The sequence below is a fragment of the Oryx dammah genome, unplaced genomic scaffold, assembly GCF_014754425.2.
Source record: "Oryx dammah isolate SB20612 unplaced genomic scaffold, SCBI_Odam_1.1 HiC_scaffold_13, whole genome shotgun sequence".
In the NCBI taxonomy this organism is placed as follows: Eukaryota; Metazoa; Chordata; class Mammalia; order Artiodactyla; family Bovidae; genus Oryx; species Oryx dammah.
The window spans coordinates 38,859,783-38,875,145 of record NW_024070197.1 but is presented as its reverse complement, the minus strand read 5'-3'; the positions used below and the strand labels follow the sequence as shown (position 1 = coordinate 38,875,145).

At 54.7% G+C, this 15,363-nt stretch overlaps 1 protein-coding gene across 1 annotated transcript; it reads right to left on the bottom strand.

Moving 5' to 3' along the window:
* Positions 1-4,654: 4,654 nt before the first annotated feature.
* On the bottom strand, positions 4,655-14,952 carry LOC120873139 (cyclic nucleotide-gated cation channel beta-1-like). Its single transcript, XM_040253915.1, has 12 exons — positions 14,803-14,952; positions 13,686-13,743; positions 13,304-13,376; positions 12,390-12,510; positions 12,241-12,286; positions 11,795-11,831; positions 10,173-10,248; positions 9,890-9,929; positions 9,375-9,534; positions 8,316-8,391; positions 7,108-7,144; positions 4,655-5,177 (listed from the first exon to the last, which is right to left on the bottom strand). The coding sequence occupies exons 1-12, from the start codon at positions 14,950-14,952 to the stop codon at positions 5,152-5,154; spliced, it is 900 nt and encodes a 299-aa protein (XP_040109849.1). The 3' UTR covers positions 4,655-5,151.
* Between the last annotated feature and the right edge of the window lie 411 nt (positions 14,953-15,363).

Genomic DNA, 15,363 nt, shown 5'->3' with positions numbered 1-15,363 from the left:
CTTTCTCTCTGCCTTCTTCCTCCTCTTTCTCTCTGCCTTCTTCCTCCCCTTTCTCTCTGCCTTCTTCCCCCTCTTTTTCTTCGCCTTCTTCCTCCTCTTTCTCTCTGCCTTCCTCTTCTTCCTCCTCTCTGTCTTCCTTCTCCTCCTCTTCATCTTCTTTCTCCTCTTGAATCCGAGGCAGCTCCCTGAGTTGAAGTCAGAGGCAAGAGATGAGGTCACTTTTAGCTGCACCCCAAGTCCCCTTCCTGCCCCAGTTCTCAGTAGGATGTCCTGTTACTGCAAGATTGCACCTGGGGAGCCCTGGCCTCTCTCTAGCAATGAAGGCTCCCTCCCTGCATCAGGGGCCTGTCCTGGCCCCCAACCACCCTGGTGCCAACCCTAGGTCACCCCTCACCCTCCCTGGTCCTCAGTTTCCCCATCTTTGCAATGTAGGTCATGGACCCGTGGACCTGAGGCCTCCTGACTTGAGCGGCTAAGACTCCACAGGGACTGAACTGAGAAGCTTCTGTCCTTGCAGAGGGTGACCTGGCCATCACTACCATGGTTGCATACTCCCTTCCTTGATGACCCTGCAACTCCCTTCTGGAAATGTATCCTGCAGATATACACACATGCACATTCAGGGACATATAACAACAGTGCTTGTGGCAGAATTATTTAAAATAATAAAAATGGCCATCAATAGTGGACAAGTTAAGTACATTCTGGCATATCCATACAATGAAATTCTATGCAGTTGTTGAGAAAAATGAGTATGATCTCCATGTTCTCAATGTGGAAAGATCTCAAGGTACATTGTTGAATGAATGTAATAAGGTCGATGGATGTGATATGCTATCTTTTGTGCAAAAAATGAAGGGAATCCATGATCACATATGCTCAGATAGGTCCTGGAAAGTTACAGAAGAACCTTGGCAACTGTTGTGCCCATGGGGAGAAAGATGTGTATCTGGTAGGAGGGAGAGGGAGGAGAAGGTAGGCTTGGTCCCAGCTCTCTGCCCTTTTGTACCTTGGGGATTCTGTACCATAGGCCTGTTATCTTCCCAGACAATCTTTTTTTCAGGGCCTTCTCTGGCTCCCACCTGGGCGTCTGCTCCACCACCTCGTCCTTCTCTTCATCAGCTGGAGCTGCCTCTGAGATCCACGGGCTGGTGCTGGTGCTGCCCTCCTGGTGTTCATCCTCCTCCCAGTGAGGGTCAACCTCTTCTAGGATGAGATCCAACTCCTCTTGCTCTCCAGGGAGGATGCTGACTACAGGGGACACGGTATGGGAGAGAGTGGGCCTGGGCCTCTGAGTCCCAGGGACCACACAGGGAGCCTTGGTCATCACCAGCCACGCGCCAGTTCTCAGCCAAGCTGTGGAAACAGCAGTTATCACCGGGGCCACTGACAACCAGGCCAGTGCTAAAGTGATGTGCGGGGGCCCACAATAATTCACCCTGTCTCCTTCCATTAGTTCCCCCTCTCTTTTTCCTTCTGAGACAAGGCTTCTCTGGTGGCTCAGATGGTAAAGAATCTGCCTGCAATGCAGGAGACCCAGGTTTGATCCTTGGGTCAGGAAGATCTCACCTGGAGAAGGGAAGGGCAACCCACTCCAGTATTCTTGCCTGGAGAATCCTATGGAATGAGGAGCCTGGCGGGCTACAGTCCATGGGGTCACAAAGAGTCAGACACGACTGAGCAACTAACTCTTGTCACTTTTCAATTATAATTAGTCTTTGTTTCTCAGCAGGGCTTCCTTCCTGGAGGTCTGTACAGAAACGATGCTTCCAAACACAGTATTGCAGGTGATACCATGAGACCTGTGCTCAAAGTCCACCCTGCCGTATCCAGGTGCAATGCCCCGGAATGTCCCGAGGGCTACAGAGAGAGTTTGTTCACTGCCTGTTCTCCAGATGCCAACCCTGCTGACAGCATACTTCATGCCCATAATCTCAGAACCTGCCTCTGGGGGTCTAGAAAGATTCTCTCTTGAACTGGAGGCTCCACCTCCAAGGGAACTTGACTTTCTCATGGACGTGGTCTCACTTTCAACATTTCTCCATGGACTCTGGTCCCTGGCAGAGAAAGTAGGGCTGTGAGCGTGGCAGAAGTGGGTGCAGGGGAGGTTCATCAGGAGCTTGAGCCCACCCTCAGACAGGAGAAAGGGGAGAAAGGTGAAGATTACCTGGGAGCAGGTGGTCCCCAAAAGCTCCAGGGGTCTTGGTGGGCCTGAAGCCGGGTGTGAGTTACTAATGGTGACTTTAAGTGGAAGCTGGCCTCAAGTCTTCTCCTTTGACTCTGGGAGTTATTGTTCATAGTGCAGGATAATAACAATAGCCCCCCAGCTACACTTATTGAGCATTTACTATGTGCCAGGCCCTGTACTAAGTGACCCATGGATTAACTCAGTTAGTCCTCACATCAACCTTTTGAAGTGGGAATAACTATTATCCCCATTTTATTTTCCCTCTTTTATATTTTAGTCCCCATTTTACAGATGAGCAAACTGAGATGCAGATTAAGGCTTTCTTTTATAGGGTGTTTCCCTCATGCCAGGCTCAGGGGCAGTCTGCCTTCCAAGAGTCCTCACTCCCCACTCCTGCCTCCTGTCTTCCAGGTATGGATGTTATCCTGCCTCACAGAGGAGATGCCCACCACATCCTGGACTACAGTCCTATCTCCCCTATCCCTCTAAGCAGCCTGGATTTTGACCAGGGAAGATCCTCCCACTGTGGCCCTGAATCCAGTGGTGGGACATACAGGTCATAGGTGCTTGCTGTTCTATGTTGTCACCCAGCCTTGGTGTGCGGTCTTCATCCGGATCACCCCTTGAGGGTGCAAGTTCCTGCTTGACACCCAGGGGCCACCCATGGGACAGAATATCCCCTGACCTGTGAGCTCATGAGCTTTCACAGCAACCCTGCAAGGTAAGGACAGTCCTCTCCCCATTTTATAGACCAGAGAGGCTGAGTGACTTGTCTAAGGCCACACAGGATGCCAGAGGCAGGGCCAGGTCCCCTGACTCATTTCCCAGGTGCTATCCTAGGTGACAAGCATGCCCCAGAAGCGCCTCCCTGGCACTGGCAGCCACTCCATGACAGGCGTTGGATGCCATCCTTGCTCACATCCTTGCTTTCCCTCTCATTAACCCTTTCTCTTTAGGTACTAATTAGTGAGTAGGCATTTTACAAGCATTTCCTCCTTTCATCTCTGCGCCAGGCCTATCTCCATTTTAGCCAAAGAAGAGGATGGTGCCTGAGATCACCAGTCAGAAAGGGCAGGCAGAGGGTACCGATCCTAGGGCGGGGCCCTCCTGTCCCTGGAGCTGTAAGGTGGGACCCTCTCTGCAGGCATCTGACTCTTAGCTCTTCTGGCTTTTCCAGGGTCCGTCCAGGCACCCATGTCACAGATGGGGCCACGAAGCGCTATGGATGCTCAAACTCACATGGAAACTGCTGCTCCATCCAGGGCTTAAACTTCACCCTGGAGTGCCTCAGGGCACACCCCTTCCTGGGCAGTATCCTCCCAGCCTAGGGCAGTCTTCAGGGCAGCCAAATGGTGTCCTGACTCCAGCAGTGCAGGTCGATAGCCCCATACAGGGAGGGAGCTGCTGCTTCTAGGACCAGCCGACAGGGAGCCCAGGGGCATGTATCCTAGGCCAAGGCTTCCACCTGGTCCCTGGGTTGCTGGCAAAGCCCTGGCCTGTACTTAAAACCCTCATCCTCCCTGGCACACCTGGATCATGACACCCACCCTCTCTGTCTCTCGCTAGCCCAGACCCGCATCTTCTGGCCCCTGAAGCACTAATTCCTCGCTAACTGGGTATTTCTCAAAGTGTGGTCCTCTCCACTACACCATCATCAGAATCATCTGAGCAAGTGGGTGCTTCTTGAAAATGCAGATTATCAGGTTCCCACACTCTTTAAATTGGAAGGTCTGGGTGTGGGACATTCTTCATAGCCACCCCCAGATGTCACCTGAAGTTCAAGAACCCTGCTTCAGTGGCCTTCTCTGTCTCCGATGCTTGCTTAGCCTCAGAGTAATCTCTGCAAAGTCACTGCCCTGCTCAACCACCTCCAATGGCTCCCCGTCATCTACAGCCTAGTCCCCTGACATCAGGCCCCAACTTTTCTAGTTTTATCTCCTGCATCAAGGACTCTGGGCTCCCGATTAGCTGAAGTGCCCAGCCCTCTCCCTGTATACTCTCACCGCCGGGCATATGTTCACCCTGTTCCCTCTACCAGCTTGCCCTCCCCTCGTTGCCAGTCTGAGACCTCGGGGGTCTCGAAACTCAAAGGCCTGTGTAGCTGGGGAGATGAGAGTGGAGGGTGCCCCCTGCTCTCAGGTGACAGCTGTCAGACTGTCCCCAGCGTACAGTGTGGGACCATGACAGCCCGATATTCCCAGTTGTCAAGAGAAGCCAAGTTTTTCTGAGCCAAGTCACCTGATTTTTCAATGTCGACAACTAATGCCAATGTTTAAAATCCTCCTTGCCCCAAACAAAGACATCTTGTGGGTCAGCTGGGACCCAGGGCAACTGGCTCAGGAACCGTGGCTGACTCCTTCCGACAACCCCAATATGCGGGCCATATTAATTCACCCATGTCTCAAACCTAAGTACTCCCTTTAGCCTTACCCGGAGCAGTAACATCATGCAATCACAAGTTTGATGTACTACCATATGCTTTTTAATGTCAGTTAAAGCATAGTGATGTCATCCACTAGTGGTCCCCAAATTTTGGAAGGGAAGAACATGGCCAAGCCTAAGGAGATCCTCTTTCAGGAAAAACTGTCCCGTGGGGGCGCTGAGTGTGTCAGGCACCGTCCTGAGAACTGTGTGGGTGTCCTTTCAAAGCCATGCCCGTGGGAGTCCCTCAGCCTTCTGGTGGGAGGTCCTCTCGCTGTCTAGCCTAAAGCCTACAGGCTGCCGGGCTGGCCTTCCCCCTGCTCGGGTGGAAAAGTCTCTGAGAGGCAGTTCTGGGACTGGCTCCCCATCACCCTGCCTGGGATTGGTGGGGGGTGGGCAGTAGGGGGTTCAAGGAGGGTGGGGAGCTCAATGGCCACCCCATTCCGCCCCCCACAGGTCTTCTCTTCAGGGCACCCTTCTTTCCTTCCATCCATCTGTCCATGTGTCCATCTGCGCTCTCCCAGGCTCCCTTCTCTTTTGTTTCAGAGGCTTCCAGCTGCCACCACCCCTGAAACAAAGGAGAAGACAGAGGAGTGGGTGGCGGGGTGGACAGGCAGAGGGAGTGAATAAGTGAAAGGATGGGGGACCTGGGGGACCCGGCAGGGGAGGGGCCACCCTCATCTGAACAATGTTTGCCCCAAGAAACTGTATCCCAGTCCTAACCCCTGTTACCTGTGAGTGGGACCTTATTTGGAAATGAGTTCTGGCAGGTGTCACTAGTTAAAGACCTCAGGGTGAAGTGATGCTGGATTTAGAATGGGAGGGAGCTAAACCCAATGACACCTCCTTATAGAAGACATGAGAGGGAGGTTTGGCGGACACAGAAAAGGTAGAGCTTGGAGGGCAGCTAGACGCCAAGGGGCATCAAGGATGGCCAGCAGCCACCGGATCCAAGGGAGAGGTGTGGCATGGGGCCCACCTCAGAGCCCCAGAGCCAACCCTACCAATACTTCGATTTCAGACTTTCGGCCTCCTGAACTGAGAGAGAGTACATTTCTGCTGTTTGAGGGTATCCATTTCTGGTCTTTATTATGGCGGCCCTAGGAAATTGACATACCCTGGGTTCATTCATGACCCACATGCTCCAGGCACACAGCGAGGTCCTGCCTGCAGCTGGCTTTCAGAGGAGCAGGGAGCAGGTTCGGAGGGTGGAGGGGTGTCCATCCTCAGATCTCTCACTGGCCCCTGGGGGTTTAGGGCGTGGGTCTCTGTTCCAGGGAAGGGTGTCCGGTCCTCTAACCTTGGCCTGGCTGAGCAGCTGCTGTTGGGCCCAAGGGACTCTAGTCACTGCTCCATGACAACTGCTCTGTGACCTTGGGCACATCTCTGCCCTTCTGCCCACCCCAATAGCCGGGGGTGGCCCTGCTCTGCACCCTTTAGGGTGGCTGTGAGCTTGAGACTGAGTGAACCCTGCTCTGAGCCTTCCCTTCACGACACTATCACGATTACACAAACCCTATCACCTCCCAAGCCTGAGCTCCACAATCAGCCAGGCTGTGCGTGCCGCCCTGTGTCGGGGTGACCATGTGTGCTAACTCGCTTCAGTCGTGTCCCACTCTGACCCCACGGACTGCAGCCCACCAGCTCCTCTGTCCATGGGATTCTCCAGGCAAGAATACCGGAGTGGGTCATAAAGGCCACCATAGTGGGGTTGGGGCCGGCAGCTCTGGGACACCCAGGACCCACATTCCGAGGGCCTGTGTCCAGGGTGAAAGAGGGCCACTGCCCTGGGCCTGAACTCTGCTCCGCTCACCTCCAGCTCTCATCACAGGCCTGGCACAGAGCAGTTCTCCATGAGCATTTATGAACAAATGGACGGACAAATGAATGGATGTGTGGGTGCCCCATATGCCACATCCTTTCCAGAGGCCATGACATGAAGGAAGAGCAGATTTTGGATCTCAGCCCTCCCCTCCGGGGCCCAGGCCTCCTGCAGGGCTGAGATAAAAAGCAATACACACTCCCCACAGGCGAGGGGATGCCCTCCCAGCTCAAGGTGTCCAGTACCCCCAGAGAAAGCCCATCTCTCTCCTTTCACCCCACAACCAGGGACTCTGCTGAGCCAAACCCACTAGCCCAGGGGACCATGGGACACCCTCTCCAGGGCTTCGCAGGAGGGGAGGCTCATCCGACTTGATCTCAGAATTATTCTTTCTGGATAGAAGCTGGCAGGCAGGCCAGGTTCCTGCCTATGTGCCCATCCCCTCGGCTCCCCGGTCCCCAGGAGCGGGTCTCCAACCACCATCTGATTCTGGGCCAGGCTCTGGCTACCTGGCCAGGCTGACCCGAAGTGTGGCCTGCAGAGCATTGGCTCTCCCAGGTCCAGGTCTGGGAACTGGCTGCCCCGGCCATCCCCATGTCCTTGCCTGGTCCATGCACACTCAGACCAAACAACCCCCACAGAGACGCACACAAGGACCCACTAAGGTGTCACTTACTGGTCTGCACGTCACATGTCACTGGGGCATCAGACTCCTGTAGGGGAGAAATGGGGAAACAGTTTCTGTGGGCCCCTCACCGGCCTTCCTGCTTCAGTCAGCACTGCTGGCACACCAGGAGTAAGAGGTCTCCTCACTGCGCCTGAGATGCTCCCTCCCCCTCAGAGTGGCCCGCTGCTCTGGTCATTCCCCTATCAGACTCACTGCTTGCCTGGTCCCACCTCACTTCCTTTGCCCAGGTGGGCACCTGCCTTGGTTGCCCTCTCTCTGGTTCTCTATGCATGAAAACCCTCTCCCATCCTCCCCTGAGGGCTCTCTCAAAGCTCCATCTACACGCAGGCCTCTCCCCGCCAGCCCATCCTCAGAGACCCCCAGTCAGTGCATCTTCACCCACTAATCATTCCTGCTTCTGGACACCCCCGTTCCCTCCTCTTGGGGAGCTCCAAAGCTGTTCCTTCCTCTGCTGCCCACAGAGGGTGTGTGAACATGGAGCCTGAGGGGTCGACTGGCAGGGAAGCAGTCCTGAAGCTTCCTGTCCACCTTCCGCTACAGGGGGACTACCTCCCAGGCCTCCCATTCCAGGTGCTTCTACGAAAATGTTCAATTGTGTCCAACGGAGAAAGGCCAGGCAGCGGGTTCTTGGAGAGGGAAAGGTAGGGTACCCTGCTCCTCCCTCCAACCCATGTGGGAGCTCTAGATCGTCAGAAATGCACATGGGGCCCGCTGGCTTCCCAAGAGCCCCACTTCTTCCTAGAACATTCTGGGCCTCTCTTGTCTCTGGGCCTTTGCGCATACTGACCTTGTGCCTAAAGGGCCCCTCCTACACCACCCCCTTCACTTTCACCCACCCTCTTCTTACTCCTCCTTCAGGTCTCAGCTTGCAGGCCACCTCTACTAGGAAGTCCTCCTTGATGCTCCTGAGCCTCCTCCTCTGCACCCGACATCCTCTCTGCCCCTCCCATGGAAGCACCTCCCCACTGACTGTGAGCAGCGGGCAGGCAGTCACTGTGGTCACAGTGACCAGACTGTGTGTGTGTGGAATGGACGTGAGCCATGCAGACAGGCAGGCTAGTGGGGCTGAGTTCCGGTTGCAGGCTCCCATCTTCCGTCTGCCCTCCCCGACCAGGGACCATCTCACCCTTGTCTGAGCCCCCAGGACCCTCCCACCACCACTACCCAGGATCCCTACTCCCCCAGACAGCACCCACCTGCTCCCTACCCTTCCCACGGATCACTGGCTGTGGCAGGGCCATCTCCAGCCTGTGCAGGATCCATGCCATCAACCTGCAAGTGGGAGAGAGAGAAGGGGCATGTCCAGGCAGGAGAACTCATAGGAAGACTGAGGCTAGAGTCAGACCCCTCCCCAAGGCAGGTAGCAACCCGCCAGAAGATGAACCAGAATCCAAGTGCCCAGCCCTGAACACCGCTGCCCCATCCTGGCCTCCCCAGGTGAGCCTCTGGTGACTGTTCAGACCCCAGCAAGTAACTCAGTCCCCCACTACCCTCCACCCCACCTCTAAGATTCATTTCCAGCCCCTCACACACTGCCAGGGTGGGAGCACTTAGCAGTACCTATCTTGATTTTATTTTTTTGGCCACATGGCATGAGGGATCTTAATTTCCCAACCAGAGATCAAACCCGTGTCCCCTGCACTGGAAGAGTGGAGTCCTAACTACTGGACCACCAGGGAAGTAGCCATCCTGATTTTAAATGCGTGTATCCTTTGAGCCAACAACTCTATTTCCTCTGATTCGCTTGCACATGAACGCGATGATGCCTGTACAAGTATATTACCTGTTCCAAGAGTGGAAACCCACCTAAATGTCCACCGAATGGTTAAATAAAAGCTGGCACATCGGTATAATGAAGTAGTATGCAGCCACTGAAAGAGTGGAACTGACCTTTATGTGTAAAAACCACCTCTAAGATATATTTTTAGATTAAAAAAAAGTGAGATGAACTGGAATCTACTGCTAGAGCCTAGCGTATCTAGAGTTTGCTGCTGCTGGGTATGTATGTTTGCAGGAGAAATGTTCTCCGAGCTCGTCTGCATCTCGGAATTGTGCAGAAGCAGGAGAAGCTGCAGATGTGATTGCCTAGGGAGGGGGCGCTGCAAACCCACTGGAGTTTTCTCCCAGGTGCATGTGTTACTTTTCTAATTTCAAAGACTCGTTTTGCGGGGGAGGGGGCGGGCAGGGGCTGTATTGGGCTGGGGCCAGGCACTGAGCCTGCTGCCTGGGCGAGCAGAGGTGTTTGAGGGGCTCACCTGGCAGAGTCCTGTGGAGGCGGCAGGGAGGAGGCTTGAATACTGGGCTGGGGCTCTGGGGTCGGTTCCTCCTCAGGCTCTGGGGGGCCAGGAGCCGGCAGGGAGGCACTCTCCTGGGCCTGCGACGCGGGCTTGATCTCCACGGCGGGTCCTGGGGGCTCTAAGTAACAGAGAGGGAGGGGGTAAGGATGACATGGCGGGGCTCCATGCAACCCCTAAGGGCATGGGATCCAGATTCGAGGTGCCAATGTGACTGAGTGGGGAGCCCTTCGGGACCACACTAACTCTCCCCATCCTCAGACAGACATGGAGCTGAGGGGCAGGGCCTTGTCCAGGCCTTCACGAGGCTGTCCCTGGCTTCCCAGCCTGGACTAGTGAAGGGGTTTCAGGGTTCCCACAACAGCCAGTTCCCTGCAAGCTGAACCCCTCCCCGAGCACCCTTGGAGCCCCATTTGTACCCCCAGCCCAGTCTGTGACCATCCCAGGCAGCCCCTCCCCAGGTCCCTTCCCTGTACCTGGACCTAAGGCAGCATCTGTAGGCTCATCGCTCCAGCCCTGGGCCAAAACAGGAAATGACGTCACGGAACAAGAGGCCTGGGGCGCTCAAACCCTGGCCAGCCTCGCCCACTCTTCCCCTCCACCCCTAGCCCCTCTTGCAGCCACTCCTCCCCACTAGGACCCTCCAGGGAGGAGAGCACCCGTCCCCCTCCAAGGGTCCCAGGAGTGAGAAGCACTTGCTGGAGTAGGTAGGCCCTTCCTGGGTAGTCAGCTGCCTGCTCTCCGTTTTCTTCAACTCACCTCAGAGATTTTCGGGGGCTGAGGCAGCATTTTCTCCAGATTCTGCTCGAACCACCGGAGCAGCCAGGGCCCGGGCCTGCAGAGGGGCCAGCGGTCAGCTGAGCAAACTCAAGTGATCAGCCCTTCCCCGGCTCCCATTCCACACAGTGGGGACCTGGGACTGCATACTCTTAAAGGGCTTCCAGTGGTAGAGAACTTCCGCCAAACTGAAATTCTGACCCAAGGCTGGACAAGGCTCTGGAACCACAGGCCCAGCCTTGGCCTCCTGGGCAGCAGATGAGAGTTGGGGCTGCTTGCAGACCTGAATGCAGCAGGGGGTTGGGGGGGTGCTCCCTGTGACTGGCACAGAGAAGTCTGGCTTCATGGGTATGTGAACAGTGTGCTCACACAGGGCCCCATACTTAGAAAGGCTCATGTTTGGTTTAATGCTGTATTGTCAACATCTTAATCCTGTATTTTCATTCTGCAGTGGGCCCCACCAATTACGTAGCTGGCTCTGGGATAAACACTGGGTCCCCAGATCCATCTATTCCAGGCATCCCCACTCTCTTCAGGGAAGCTCCATGCTCCCAGGGGAACCCATCTCCCAGGCGTGGCCCAAAAGAAAGCTGGCAAGTCCTCTGGGTGCCTTCATCCTTAATGGCTTTACTGGTCTCACTAGTCTCCAGAGTAACCCTGGGGACCCAAGACCTAGGCAGCCTCCAGGGGACAAAAGAAATAGAGAGCGAGTGGGAGCAATGACTGAATGAATGAATGGTATGTGTGACTGTATATTCATTCATTCATCTCTTCTGTGCTGAGTCGCCTTTGTACGGCAGGCACTGTGCTGGTCACTAGGAGTTTGGCAGTGACCTAGACAAGCACGCCTGAGTTCAAGGACCCGACAGTCTATCAAGGCATAGGCAGGTGAAGCTCAGTGAGGCCCTTCTCAGGAGTGGGACATGGGCTCCCCCATTTGCCACAGTCACCACCCAGCCTGCCACCCTCTCAGTCAGTTCTGAGAGGTCAGAGCAAGTGAAGCAAGAGTGTCGATCACTCAGTCGTGTCCAACTCTTGGTGACCCCATGGACTGTAACCCACCAGGCTCGTCTGTCCATGAGATTCTCCAGGCAAGAATACCGGAGTGGGTTATCTTTCCCTTCTCCAGGAGATCTTCCCAAACCAGGAATAGAACCCAGGTCTGCATTGCAGGCAGACGCTTTACTGTCTGAGCCACCAGGGAAGCACACTGAGAAGTCAGAAGCTGTGGCCAGCTGTGAGGCCAACTGGGCACCCTAGTGTTCCCCATGGTGGCCCAGACCCTGCTTCTGGGCACCCACCTCCATATGGTAACCACCTCCACATGGCACCCACCTCCATGTGGCACCCACCTACACAAGGCCCACCCCTAAGCAGCTCACCCATGCCTTGGCCCCTATCCGAGGATCTCCCAGTAATGAACACAAAAAACTATGAGCAGCACAGGGCCCATCATCCCCATACCGTGGATGAGAAAAGTGAGGTCCAGAAGAGACAAGAGGCACGTCCAAGGTCACACATAGAGGTAGTGGTGGACCCTTGGCTCTGGGCATGCTGAGCCCACCACACACAGTACAGATGGGACTCAGGGACAAGGGACTCACCCGGGGTCTTCAGCCCTGGAGGGTTCACTGGGTTCATCTGCAAAAGAAAAGAAGCCTGCTAGCAGCAAGAGGCCTGCCCAGAGCCCCCGGTCAACCCAACTCAAAGCCAGGTTTGACCCAGGCCTGAGACAGGAGCTCTGGCCCCATGGGCTCTTCCCCCAGAGCTGGGCCCAACCCAGCAGCCCCTCAGTGCTCAGCTGCCCAGTCGTGTCTGATTCTTTGCAACCCCGTGGACTGTAGCCCTCCAGGCTCCTCTGTCCATGGGATTGTGCAGGCAAGAACACTGGAGTGGGTCACCATTTCCTTCTCCAGAGGGTCTTCCCCACCCAGGGATTGAATCTGCATTTCCTGCATTGGCAGGCGGACTCCTCACCACTGAGCCACGAGGGAAGTCCCAGCAGCCTCTAAACCCACCGCTATAATGCCATCTGGCCTCCTGTCCTTACCTGAGCCCCGAGTGCTGCACTGCCCGAGGACCTGTGCTCCTGCCTGCTGAGACAGACAGACAGACAGACGTGGGCAAAAGATACAGGTGCGCTGGCCTCCCTCCCACCCCTTCCCCCCGACCCACCGCAGCTCCCAACCCCAGCAGTACCTGATCTGGACTCTCCAGGCCTGTAGCAATGTTCTGGGAGGGCCTGCTGCTGTGGGCGGGCTGCGGGACAACCTTCTCCACACCCTTCCTGAGCCAGGTCAGCACCCAGCCTCTGGGACCACTGAGGGACAGAGAGACTGGCCTGCTCTCAATGCCCCCAACCCCTCCCTGGTCAGCATGGCAGTCTACAGCATCCTAAAGAACTTGGTTTGAACCCCAAACCTCTATCTCCCACTGTGATACTTCAGACACATCAACTCCCTTCAAGAGCCTCGTGTCCCTCTCTGGAAAATGGGGGACACCAATGCTTGGTAAGGCCAGGCCTGCCCCATGCCATTCGAAGCACACCCTGCTGAGATACTCAGTAAAACATCAGCCAATTATCCTTGTGCCCAGTTAGCCTGGCTCCAAGGGGCCCCTCCTGCACTTGGCTCATGTCTTGTGTTCTGGAAGGGTTGAGGGTTTCCTGTGGGGTGTTGTGACAGAGGCTTGTCAGCCTAGACAGAATCACAGACTCACTGTCTGAGGCCAGCCCCCGCCCCCCACAGACATGCTCACTGGGGCAACCACCCAGGGTCTAAAATGTGACCTTTTGGGGAGATTTCATGGGAAAGTCTAGATTTCCTGTCTTCATGGGGAAAATCAGAAGCTCTGGCCACACCAAACCTGCATTTCACCCGAACACTGAGAAATCTCTGGTCCTCAGCCTCCATTTCTCTTGGTCATATGGTTGGTTTGGCCCAGGAGACCCCCCTCCTCTGCCTGAGGCTCCCCTCAGCCAATTCCTAGGGTCACCTGGGCCTTTGCTTGGGAATGACTGCAGAGCAGAGAGCAGTGGCCGTCCCCGCCTCCTCAGTGACTCCCTAGCTTGGGTGGGGGGCTGGCCCTGAGGAGAGGGGCGGGTGCTGTAGTACCTGTGAGCTTCGGGAGCCACAGAAACCTGGGCCTGGAGGGATGTGGGCGGAGTGAGAGCAGTCTCCTGGGTTCCTGGAAAGAGTCCCTCTGACTTTAGGACTAGACCCTCTCAGAGGCCCGTTTCTACCTGCTGGGGAGGTCAAGTCAGAGGCAGAGGAGAGGGGAGAACCCTGAGGGAGTTGGAAGCCTGCAGTCCCAGCTCAGCTCAGCTAGAAAGTCCCCAGGAGTCTGCCCTTAGTTTCCTGAGCCTCAGTTTCTTCATCTGTCAGGGAGCACTCATGGGCCAATCTCATGGGCTGCTACTGGGCTCTAAGTGCAGGATACAGCCCTTCTCCCTCCCCGCCCTCCCCCCACCCACTGGCCAGGGCTTCCAGCACTCACCCTGAGGACCCAGAATAGCCGCAGCCACCTCCTTCCCCACGCAGGGCTCCTCCGGTGGCTGGAGGGTTCAAACAAGGCCATGTGAGCCCCCAGTGATGCCAGCCCCGGTACAGGCAGAGCAGCCCTTGACCCACCCATGACCGAGCCCCCACAGGACCAAACAGCTCTATTCTCACAGTGGTCTCTGAAATCCTAGGGCCTCACTTCCCACCTGGGAGAGTCTCCCAGGTCTACCACCTCGCCCAGAAAGCTGCCCCACTCAAGTGTGCATACACTTATGTTTGCATATAGACCCAGACATAGATATTTGTTTGTACACACATACATGTATATGCCCAGTCACATAAACATACACACACACATATATAGGCATATACAAATATACTTGTGGTTTTGCACTGACATACAAATATCCACTCATAAACACATTATTTCAGGTCTATTAACACACTAATACATACAGAGATGTGCATACATGCACAGGTGCACAAAATATGTATATAAATCTAGAGCTGTCCCAGGTGTGGACCAGGAACCAGTGGCAGTCTGCAAACTGTTACTGGTCCACAATGTTTAAGAGGTTTGCAGCAGATTGTATATCAACACATTGCTTCCTTTAAGGAGAAAGTCATACTGCAAAACAATACAAGCTGAACTAAGCAGTGTGCTTAATATATAGTAGATTTATCTCTGGCAAGCTCCTGGTCTCCTTCTGGACCGGCAACAAATGGTTCTGGGCCTGGCTACTTTGATTAATTCTGTTTTAGACTCTAGAGGTTAGAAAATAATGGCCAGTGAGCCAAATCCAGCCTAGTGCTTGCTTTTGCAAATAAAGTTTTATTGGAACACAGCCACCATGTTCATTCATTTATATATTGTCCATGGCTGTTCTCACACTACAGTGGCAGAATTGAGTAATTAACGGAGATAGCGTGACCTACAAAGCTTAAAATGTTTACTATCTGGCTGTTTACAGAACCAGGATATCCCCGCCGCCCACATTTCCTTTTGGCCCTAACTTTCTCTGTTGTGGAAGCTGGGTGGGGGCAGCTGATCCAAGCTGGGGATTCTCTGAGCAGCGAGGCCAGCATGACCTTCCTGGCCCTTCAGTTCTTACCAGGGACACTTCCTCTAGCTCAGTCTCCTCGGGGGCTGTTTCAGGCTTCGGCTCCATCTCTGGCTCTGGTTCTGTCCCCTCCTCCTCTTGCTTGGTCTTCTGAGGAGTCCCTGGGGGCTGAGGCAGCACCCTCTGGACCCAGCTCAACATCCTGACACCTGTAGGGGAAAAAAGGCCTTCAGTATCCCCTGAGAGCTCACAGTTGCTCCCACCTTTCATGGGCTGTTTTTGTGAGTTACATATTTTCTTTTTCGCTCACCATCTTTAAAATACATTTTTGCAATTTTACTTCCAGGTATTTTCCTTATGGAAATATTCAAGCCCACAAACATACATGTAAAGAGGTGGTTCATGACAGTGTTAGAGAAAAAGATGAAAAATATTCACATATCCATCCGTGTGTTGTTTAGTCGCTTAAGTTGTGTCTGACTCTTTTGTGAGCCCACTGTAACCACCAGGCTCCTCTGTCCACAGAATTTCCCAGGAAAGAATACTGGAGTGGGTAGCCATTTCCTTCTCCAGGGCATCTTCCCAACCCAGAGACTGAACCTGCATTGCAGG